The sequence below is a fragment of the Salvelinus sp. IW2-2015 genome, unplaced genomic scaffold, assembly GCF_002910315.2.
Source record: "Salvelinus sp. IW2-2015 unplaced genomic scaffold, ASM291031v2 Un_scaffold2173, whole genome shotgun sequence".
NCBI classification, from domain to species: domain Eukaryota; kingdom Metazoa; phylum Chordata; class Actinopteri; order Salmoniformes; family Salmonidae; genus Salvelinus; species Salvelinus sp. IW2-2015.
Window position 1 is genome coordinate 228,988 of NW_019943504.1, and position 11,641 is coordinate 240,628.

Sequence of the window (11,641 nt, forward strand, 5' to 3'; positions counted from 1 at the left end):
TTCAGGGTGTGTTGACCAGGTGACAGAGGTACGAGGGTTCAATGACCCACAGAAGGAGGAGTACTTCAGGAAGAGATTCAGTGATGAGGACCTGGCTAGCAGAATCATCTCACACATAAAGACATCAAGGAGCCTCCACATCATGTGTCACATTCCTGTCTTCTGTTGGATTTCTGCAACAGTCCTTGAACACATGCTGAAACATAAGAGAGAAGAGATGCCCAAGACTCTGACWGAGATGTACACACACCTTGTGGTGTTTCATACCAAACAGAAGAATGAAAAGTATCTTGGGAAAGAAGAGATAGGTCCACACTGGAATGAAGAGAGCATTCTGTCACTGGGAAAACTGGCTTTTCAACAGCTTGTGAADGGCAATCTGATTTTCTATGAAGAAGACTTGAAAGAGGCTGGCATTGATGTGAATGAAGCCTCAGTGTACTCAGGATTGTGCACACAGCTCTTTAAAGAGGAATGTGGGCTGTACCAGGACAAGGTGTACTGCTTTGTGCATCTGAGCATTCAGGAGTTTMTGGCTGCTGTATATGTGTTCCTATCATTCATCAACAACAATGAGAATCTAATGGACAAACCTCAATCAACGTCCAGGAAACTTTCTGTGCTGTTCAGTGACAAGCATAAAGTTACTGTCTACAAGAGTGCAGTGGATAAAACCTTACAAAGTGAGACGGGAAACCTGGACCTTTTCCTCCGCTTCCTTCTGGGCCTCTCACTGGAGTCCAATCAGAAGCACTTACAAGGTCTACTGACAAAGTCAAGAATCAGCTCACAGACCCATGATAAAACAGTCAAGTACATCAAGGAGAAGATCAGGGAGAATCCCTCTCCAGAGAAGAGCATCAATCTGTTCCACTGTCTGAATGAACTGAATGACCATTCTCTAGTGGAGGAGATCCAAAGCTACCTGAGATCAGGAAGTCTCTCTAGAGACAACTTGTCACCTGCACAGTGGTCAGCTCTGGTCTTTGTGTTGCTCACTTCAGAAAAGGAGTTGGATGTGTTTGACCTGAATAAATACTCCAGATCAGACGAAGGTCTTCTGAGGCTGCTGCCAGTGGTCAAAGCCTCCAGAGTTGTTCTGTGAGTAAATACAATTACATATAAGAACTAATCATCAGGAAGAAATATTCAGTTTAGGGAAAAATATGTATTATAATATTATATTGAATAACATATCGAATAAATGCATTGATGTTCACATTAGTATAACAATATGACCATACAATTCTTGGATGACAAAAGGTTGAATCTCTATGTGTTTAGAGAATAAACAAATGCATTAAACATCTGCCTTGTCTTCTACACTACTCAAATAATTAACAGTGTGTTTTGTTGAAATCACTGATGATCGCTTTGGTCAGCGGCTGTCAGGCTGTACGCGTCTAGTCAACCAGAGGAAGCGTTGTGCTTCTCTGGTCTAGCTCTGGAGGTCAACCCGCTCACACCTGAGAGAGCTGGATCTGAGTAACAACACCTGAGGATTCAGGATCAGTGATAGCCTCTTCTGCTGATGGACTGGGGAATCCACTGTAAATGGAGACTCTGAGGTCAGTATTCCCCTGTAGTTGGTCGCCAGTGAGTAACTGTTCACCAGATCCAATAAGTTTACCAGGTCAAACACATAGTCGCACACCAATATGTGTTTCGACAGTGAAGTTACAGTTTTACATTTGGGTGCTATGCTACCAACATTTTGGATTTAAGATTAGAATGTTTTCATATTTAGGCGACAGTATAGAATATCACCTTTATTTAAACAGTTTTCATAGCATAACGCATTTACAGTTAAGAAATGAAAGCACTTTCCTGTCTCTAGCGTTCTCCATTTAAGAAGTTCCTTAATTGATTTGAACATGTTCACTCTCATCTGGTTATTAAAGTAAGAATTCGTTTTTGGTCTCATATTCCATGCTGCAGTGATTACATTCAAGCCCTTTGTTTGATCTACAAACTTGTTGAATTCATTTGCAGTTTTGTTTTGCGTTGTGAATTTGGATGATGTTTTTTCCTAATAGAAATTGAATGGTGGAATAATGTCCTGTCATTTTGAGTCACTTCATTGTGTTTGTCCGTGAAGAATAGATATGTTTCTGGAAACACTTAATACATTAATGTGGATGCTACCATGATTATGAATAATCATGAAGAATTGTGAATGATGATGAATGAGAAAGTTACAGAGGCACAAAGATCATACCACCTCTGTTATTGGTAATGGTGATGAGGAGTTAGCATGTTTTGTTGTAGCCTCTGTTATTGGTAATGGAGAGAGGTTAGAGTGTTTTGTTGTAGCTTCTGTTTTGGTAATGGTGAGAGGTTAGCATGTTTTTTTTGTAGCTTCTGTTATTGTTTATTGATTGTAACTGAATGGGTAATAATGGCCTGTCATTTTTAAGTCACTTCACTTGTGTTGTCAGTAAGAATATAATATGTTTCTGACACTTCTACATACATGTGGATGCCCCCATGATCATGAAATCATGAATGAATCGTGATAATGATGAATAATGATGAATAACAAAGTTATAGAGACACAAAAATCAGAATAATGCTAACCTCCTCTGTTCATTGGTAATGGTGAGAGGTTAGCATGTTTTGTTGTAGCCTCTGTTATTGGTAATGGTGAGAGGTTAGCATGTTTTGTTGTAGCCTCTGTTATTGGTAATGGTGAGAGGTTAATATGTTTTGTTGTGGCCTCTGTTATTGGTAATGGTGAGAGTTTAGCATGTTTTGTTGTAGCCTCTGTTATTGGTGATGGTGAGAGGTTAGCATGTTTTGTTGTGGTCTCTGTTATTGGTAATGGTGAGAGGTTAGCATGTTTTGTTGTAGCCTCTGTAATTCTGTCACTCATTATTATTCATGATTCATTCGATTTTTCTTATTCAAGACATCGTCAGGATTAATTTAGTAGTGTTCAGAAACATTTTGTCTACTCACTTAGACAGAAAATGACTCCAGCAGTCATCATCCACCATTTTATTATTGGTCAAAACACAACCAAAACAAACTGCAAATGCAACCAATGAGTTTACAACCAAATACTCAACTTTTGACTACTTTAATACATTATAAGTAAATATGTCAGAATATTTATGACTTCTTCAAATAGGGGGACTAGATACATGAAGTGCTTTTATTTTTCTAAATGGTGAAACAGATATGTATTAAAATATCCTCAAATAAAAGGTGACATTATATACTGTCACCTCATATGAAACATTTGATCTGAAATTCAAAATGTTGGAGTATAGAGACACATTTTAAATGTTAGCTTCACTGTCAAAATAGATATGGTGTGGACTGTATACTCAATACAATCTAAATCTGATACCTCACTGTCTGTCTTTTGACTGATACTGCTTTTTAAACTGGTCTCGGTCAGTCTACTCAAATATTTGTACTATGCATTTTTCTATCTACAAGTAACATTATGATAATTTCTAATAATGATACATTCATTCATTCATGAATAGATATGGCAGGTTTCAGGACACTGATATATCTGAAAATGTTGAAAAAAATATACTGCCAATATTTTCCCCACCAAAGAATAGCTGTGTGATTTGCATTTGATTTGACTCTTTGCAGGCTGTCAGGCTGTCTAGTCACAGAGGAAGGCTGTGCTTCTCTGGTCTCAGCTCTGAAGTCAAACCCCTCACACCTGAGAGAGCTGGACCTGAGCTACAATCACCCAGGAGACTCAGGAGTCAGACTGCTCTCTGCTGGACTGGAGGATCCACACTGCAGACTGGAGAAACTCAAGTATGTAGAGGGTTTATGTCAATGTTCATATCAGACAAAGAGAGAGTATCAGCTATGGGGAATTGTGGGGGGATCTTGGAGGGTTCGGGTTTCACAAGATTGTGATCATGAAAAAGGAAACTATATACATATATTTTTAATATCACTATCGCACACGCACCTCACACATAAGGATGGCTCTGTCAACAGTCATTGGTGTCCCACAGCCCCTCTATTAGTCATGATAACAGTCATTGGTGTCCCACAGCATCTCTATTAGTCAATGATAAACAGTCATTGGTGTCCCACATCACTCTATTAGTCAATGATAACAGTCATTGGTGTCCACAGACACTCTATTAGTCAATGATAACAGTCATTGGTGTCCCACAGCCCTCTATTAGTCAATGATAACAGTCATTGGTGTCCACAGCCCCTCTATTAGTCAATGATAACAGTCATTGGTGTCCCACAGCATCTCTATTAGTCAATGATAACAGTCATTGGTGTCCCACAGAACCTCTATTAGCCAATGATAACAGTCATTGGTGTCCCACAGCCCTCTATCAGTCAATGATAAGTCATGGGTGTCCCGCAGACAAGCACCTCTATTAGTCAACGATAACAGTCATTGGTGTCTCCACAGCCCCTGTATCAGTCAATGATAAGTCATTGGTGTCCCGCAGACCATCCCCTATGTTGTGTGCCAATCTTGTCATTCTATTAAGTCTCAACTATTCTTTTTGTAACTTGTCTTCCTTTTTCAAAGGCTTTGCAGCGGATAAGAAGATGCATGGAAACTCTAAGAAACATAATTTAACTTGTGAGGCCAGATTTGAAAAGGAAATGATAAATCCCAAAGCTCAGGTTTGTCAGTTGTTTAGAATGAGGATACTGGGGATGGTTGAATCGTTATCATATCCTGTTGCCTAATTGCACATGACTAATATCATTTTATTGTATCCTTAGATGTCAGACCCGGAGCCTGCAGTACCTCTGAGACTGCCAGTACTCTGAGGCTGCCAGTACCCTCTGAGGCTGCCAGTCCCTCTGAGGCTGCCAGTCCCTCTGGGCTGCCAGTCCTCTGAGGCTGCCAGTCCCTCTGAGTGCTCAGTCCTTGAGGCTGCAGTCCTCTGAGGCTGCCAGTACCTCTGAGGCTGCCAGTACCTCTGAGCTGGCCAGTTCCCTCTGGGTCGTTCAGTACCTCTGAGGCTGCCAGTCCCTCTGAGGCTGCCAGTACCTCTGAGGCTGCAGTCCTCTGAAACTCAGTACCTTCTGAGGCTGCCAGTACTCTGAGGGCTGCCAGTATCTCTGGGTCGATAGTCCATGTGTTGGATGATGCACCTCCGTTGATCAGAACAGACAGTAATTACATAAGTTAGTGTCATTCAACACCACACACATACTGTAAGTTCTTGTGAATCAGTTTTGTAAATCAAAGATGGGCAAGTTTGCACTTTCATCCATGAATGACTAAGTTCTTCAGAATACAAAGCCTGCTGACTTTGATCTAAACTATTAATCTGTTACTTGGATATTTTGAATCCATTAGTGAAATGGTTGTTCCGGTTTAAATACTTTACAGAATAACTTCACTACAGTAGAACTACACTACAGTAGAACTACACTACAGTAGAACTACACTACAGAATAAACACACTACAGTAGAACTACACTACAGAATAACTACACTACAGTAGAACTACACTACAGAAGAACTACACTACAGTAGAACTACACTACAGAATAACCACACTACAGTAGAACTACACTACAGAAGAACACACTACAGAACTACACTACAGAAGAACTACACTACAGAAGAACTACACTACAGTAGAACTAACATCAATACAGTAGAACTACACTACAGAAGAACTACACACAGTAGAACTACACTACAGAATAACCACACTACAGTAGAACTACACTACAGAAGAAACTACACTACAGAAGAACTACACTACCGTAGAACTACACTACAGTAGAACTACACTACAGTAAAACTACACTACAGAAGAACTACACTACAGTAGAACTACACTACAGTAGAACTACACTACAGTAGAACTACACTACAGAAGAACAACTACAGAAGAACTACACTACAATAGAACTACACTACAGTAAGACTACACTACAGTAGAACTACACTACAGAAGAACTACACTACAGAAGAACTACACTACAGAAGAACTACACTACAGAAGAACTACACTACAAGTAAGAACTCACTACATAAGAACTACACTACAAGAATAACTACACTACAATAGAACTACACTACAGAAGAACTACACTACAGTAGAACTACATCCACAGTAAGAACTACACTACAGAAGAACTACACTACAGTAGAACTACATACAGTAACTACACTACAGTAGAACTACACTACAGAAGAACTACACTACAGTAGAACTACACTACAGTAGAACTACACTACAGTAGAACTACACAGAAGAACTAACACTAAAGAACTACACTACAATAGAACTACACTACAGTAAACTACACTACAGTAGAACTACACTACAAAGAACTACACTACAGAAGAACTACACTACAGAAGAACTACACACAGAAGAACTACACTACATGAACTACACTACATAAGAACTACACTAGAATAACTACACTACAATAGAACTAACTACACTACAGAAAGAACTACACACAGTAGAACTACACCACAGTAGACTACACTACAGAAGAACTACACTACAGTAGAACTACACTACAGTAGACTACACTACAGTAGAACTACACTACAGTAGAACTTCACTACAGTAGAACTACACTACAGAAGAACTACACTACAATAGAATACACTACAGTAGAACTACACTAGAGTAGACACTACACTACAGAATAACTACCATACAGTAGAACTACACTACAATAGAACTACACTACAGTAGAACTACACTACAGAATAACTACACTACAGTAGACTACACTAGTAGAACTACACTAAGCCATTGCGTTGCCATCCGTGTTGCATCATTGTGTATTCTACATGCAATATTTTCAGTCATAAAATCTAATGAATGCGTCAAATATAGAGAATTTATTTTATGTTAATTATTTTACGCTTCAATTAGGTACAACGTAGGCAGTTGGATAGCTTTTATAGATTTCATAGGAGGCACTCTCTCGATGGCTGATGGCAATGCATTACAATGCAATGTACGGTCTCAAGTAGTTGGTAAAATTACAAGTGTACTTTTTTCCCAGGAGTCAGTCACTTCAGGTGATTTCCTCACAATATATGTGTTTTTAACTCTTGAGTGTAATTTCTGTGCTTCTATGATGTCTGGGAAGCAGGGTCCTCAAAAGGTATGTATTTGTGAGGAGTCCTAAAATGATTACAAATACAAGACTGTGTGTGTGTGTGTGTGTTGTTTCCAGTGTGTGTGTGTTTCCAGTGTGTGTGTGTCCACTGTGTGTTGTGTGTGTGTCCACTGTGTTTGTGTGACCACTGTGTGTGTGTGTCTGTCACTGTGTGGTGTGGTGTGTGTGTGTGTGTGTGTGTGTGTGGTGTGTGTGTGTGTGTGTGTGTGTGTGTGTGTGTGTGTGTGTGTGTCCAGTGTGTGTGTGTGTGTCAATGTGTGTGAGTCCAGTGTGTGTGTGTGTGCGTGTGTGTGGAGTCCAGTGTGTGTGTGTGTGTGTCAGGTTATTATTTACAGGGACACTGAGGAGTCAACATTATAAACCCTAACCCTGGATAGAGGGCTCAGTGAATGTGGAGGTGAATGTGATCAGGTGGGTCAGTGTGTGAAGGAGGCTCTGTAGAAGGACAGAGTGCGGCTGCGCAGTCCAGATACACTCCTACTCTGTGGGAGCTGGAGGAGGGGACGTCTATGTAGGTAGGTTTCTTATTGTGCCAGGCAGTGTAATTGTTGTCAGAGGTCAGACTCCAGGACTTGTCATTCCATCCAAGACAACAGTCATCTCCCCATCCTCTCCTGCTGATTCCTTTATATGTCACTCCTAATCAGACCCCATTATACCCTCCACTCTACCTCCCAGTAGCGACCAGTCAGACCCTCTCTACACAGCACCTGTCTACAGACCTCAAATCTCTCTGGGTGATCAGGATACGGCTGCTCCTCTCTCCTCCATGTCACCTTTCTGTTCTCCTCAGACAGAGAGAGAGGAGTCTGTCTACTGTGTTTTGGTCCAGTGTGAGATCACAGACATCTGATGGATGAAACCAGACACAACATTAGAAATCATCATCATTCACATTAGAATGTTAACTCACTTTTCACTAATTAATTTAATGTAGATGTTTCTAGGTATCAAAAGGAGAAGTTAAGCTAACTTGAGACTTGTTGAATGATCATATGTTACTGTATGGTAATATAAACACACTTATTCCACATTAATTACACCACACACACCACACTTGTATGCATGCATGAACACAAACACACATATCTTATGTAACACGAACACGCCACACGCCACACACACACACAAAGACAAACACATTGTCAAAGCAACTCTTTGTAAACGTTTTGCGTTCAATTGCTTCTTAGAACTACAGCTGATATTTAATTTGACCAAGTAAGTAATGATGGTGGTCTTTGACTTTGACTTGAATTGAGACTTATTCTTAGTCATATTCTTCACAGCAGTCAACACTCACATTTTCTAAGCCCAGGTTTCATTGTGTTCTCCTCACCATGTTCCACATGTAGCGGTAAGCAGAAGAACAGACAGTCATTGAGGGGTACACCTGAACTCACACAAAACACACACAACACAGGACACAAACACACACTGGACACACACACACACAAAATGGACACACACACAACCAACACACACACACACACACACACACACACTGGACACATACACACACAGAAGACACACACACACTGGACACATACACACACAGAAGACACACACACACTGGACAAATACACACACAGGACACACACACTGGACAAATACACACACACACTAGACAAATACACACACACAGCATATAACATTTGGCCAGGTGGTGGTAAGAATCTTTGTCTTAAAACTCCTTTGGGATAGGGAGCAGCATTTTCACTTTTGGATGAAAAGCGTGCCCAGAGTAAACTGCCTCCTACTCAGTCCCAGATGTGAATATATGCATATTATTAGTATATTTGTATGAAAACACTCTAACATTTCTAAAACGTTTTGAATGATTTCTGTGAGTATAACAGAACTCATATGGCAGGCGAAAGCCTGAGAAAAATCCACCAGGAAGTGGGAAATCTGAGGTTTGTAGTTTTTCAAAGCTTGTCCTTCGAAAACACAGTGTCTATGGAGTCAAATTGCACTTCCTAAGCTTCCACTAGATGTCAACCGTCTTTAGAAACTTGTTGAGGCTTCTACTATAAAGGAGGGGCTCATAAGGGCTCTTTGAGTAAGTGGTCTGGCAGAGTGTCACATGCTCGTGACGCGCGGTCACGAGAGAGTTAGCTCTCGTTCCATAGCTTTTTCTACAGACAATGGAATTCTCCGGTTGGAACATTATTGAACATTTATGAAAAAACATCCTAAAGATTGATTCTATACCACGTTTGATATGTTTCTACGACCTGTAATATAACTTTTTGACATTTTCGTCCGACCTTTCCTCTGGAACGTTTCGATATGTTTACCAAACACCCTAACAAAGGAGGTATATGGACATAAATGTGAACTTTATCGAACAAATCAAACATTTATTGTGGAACTGGGATTCCTAGGAGTGCATTCTGATGAAGATCATCAAATGTAAGTGAATATTTATAATGCTATTTCTGACTACTGTTGACTGCGCAACATGGCAGATATTTCTTTTGGCTGGTTTGGGCTCTGAGCTCCGTACTCAGATTATTGCATGGTGCGCTTTTCCGTAAAGTTATTTTGAAATCTGACACAGCGGTTGCATTGAGGAGAAGTGGATTCTAAATTCCATGCATAACAGTTGTATCTTTTAGCAATGTTTATTATGTAGTTTCTGTAAATTTATGTGGCTCTCTGCAAAATCACTGCATGTTTTGGAACTACTGAACAAACGCCAATGTAAAATGAGATTTTGGATATAAATATGCACTTTATAGAACAAAACATACATGTATTGTGTAACATGAAGTCCTATGAGTGTCATCTGATGAAGATCAACAAAGGTTAGTGATTAATTTTATCTCTATTTGTGCTTTTTGTGACTCCTCTCTTTAGCTGGAAAAATGGCTGGGTTTTGGTGGTGACCTAACATAATCGTTTGTGGAGCTTTCGCTGTAAAGCATTTTTTAAATCAGACACTGTGGCTGGATTAACGAGAATTGTATCTTTAAAATGGTGGCTAATATTTGTATGTTTGAGAAATTTGATTTATGAGATTTCTGTTGATTTGTATTTTGGCGCCCTGCAATTTCATTGGCTGTTGGCGAGGGGTTCCGCTATCGTTCCCGGACAGGGTAACCTCTCTAGGGTATGTGGGATGGTAGCGTCTCACCTCTTCAACAGCCAGTGAAACTGCAGGGCGCCAAATTCAAAACAACAGAAATCCCATAATTTAAATTCCTCAAACATACAAGTTTTACACCATTTTAAAGATACACTTGTTGTAAATCCAGCCACAGTGTCCGATTTCAAAAAGGTTGTACGATGAAAGCACAACAAACGATCATGTTAGGTCAGAGCCAAGTCACAGAAAAACACAGCCATTTTTCCAGCCAAAGAGAGGAGTAACAAAAAGCAGAAATAGAGATAAAATTAATCACTTACCTTTGTTGATCTTATTCAGATGACACTCATAGGACTTCATGTACACAATACATGTATGTTTTGTTCGGTAAAGTTAATATTATATCCAAAAATCTGAGTTTAGGCGGATGCTACTGTCTCACTTGGCCAAAAGCCAGAGAAAATGCAGAGCGCCAAATTCAAATTAATTACTATAAAAATCTAACTTTCATTAAATCACACATGAAAGATAATAAATTAAAGCTACACTGGTTGTGAATCCAGCCAACATGTCAGAATTCAAAGAGGATAGCACCACAGTAAACAAAGAGAAGCATATTTCAACCCTGCAGGTGCGACACAAAACGCAGAATAAAAATGTAATCCCTGCCTTACCTTTGACGAGCTTCTGTTGTTGGCACTTCAATATGTCCCATAAACATCACAAATGGTCCTTTGTTCGATTAATTCCGTCGATATATATCCAAAATGTCCATTTATTTGGCGCGTTTGATCCAGAAAAACACCGCGTTCCAACTTGTGCAACGTGACTACAAAATATCTCAAAGGTTACCTGTAAACTTTGCCAAAACATTTCAAACTAGTTTGGTAATACAACTTTAGGTATTTTCTAATGTAAATAATCGATAAAATTGAAGACGGGATGATCTGTGTTCAATACAGGATTAAAAACAAACTGTAGCTAGCTTTCTGGTCACGCGCCTTTAACAAACAGTACACTTCAAGTGACCCTCGTTCAATGGCCGTACTTCTTCATAACACAAAGAAAAAACCTCAACCACTTTCTAAAGACTGTTGACATCCAGTGGAAGCGGTAGGAACTGCAAGAAGTTCCCTAGAAATCTGGATTCCCAATGAAAACCCATTGAAAAAGAGAGTGACCTCAAAAAAAGACATCTGAATGGTTTGTCCTCGGGTTTCGCCTGCTAAATAAGTTCTGTTATACTCACAGACATGATTCAAACAGTTTTAGAAACTTCAGAGTGTTTTCTATCCAAATCTACTAATAATATGCATATCTTATCTTCTGGGATGAGTAGCTGGCAGTTTAATTTGGGCATGCTTTTCATCCAAAATTCCGAATGCTGCCCCCTACTCTAGAGAAGTTAACTAGCTTGATAAGTCAAACACGTCTGAT

At 39.7% G+C, this 11,641-nt stretch overlaps 1 protein-coding gene across 1 annotated transcript in view; it reads left to right on the plus strand.

Moving 5' to 3' along the window:
- The window catches only part of LOC139025042 (NLR family CARD domain-containing protein 3-like), a 10,110-nt gene extending 5,138 nt beyond the window's left edge, over positions 1 to 4,972 (plus strand). The window contains exons 2-4 of the mRNA XM_070440055.1: positions 6 to 1,101; positions 3,610 to 3,828; positions 4,843 to 4,972. Of these exons, the coding sequence (XP_070296156.1) occupies positions 6 to 1,101; positions 3,610 to 3,828; positions 4,843 to 4,972 (1,445 nt within the window). The remainder of the gene's footprint in view (positions 1 to 5; positions 1,102 to 3,609; positions 3,829 to 4,842) is intronic.
- Positions 4,973 to 11,641: the final 6,669 nt, after the last annotated feature.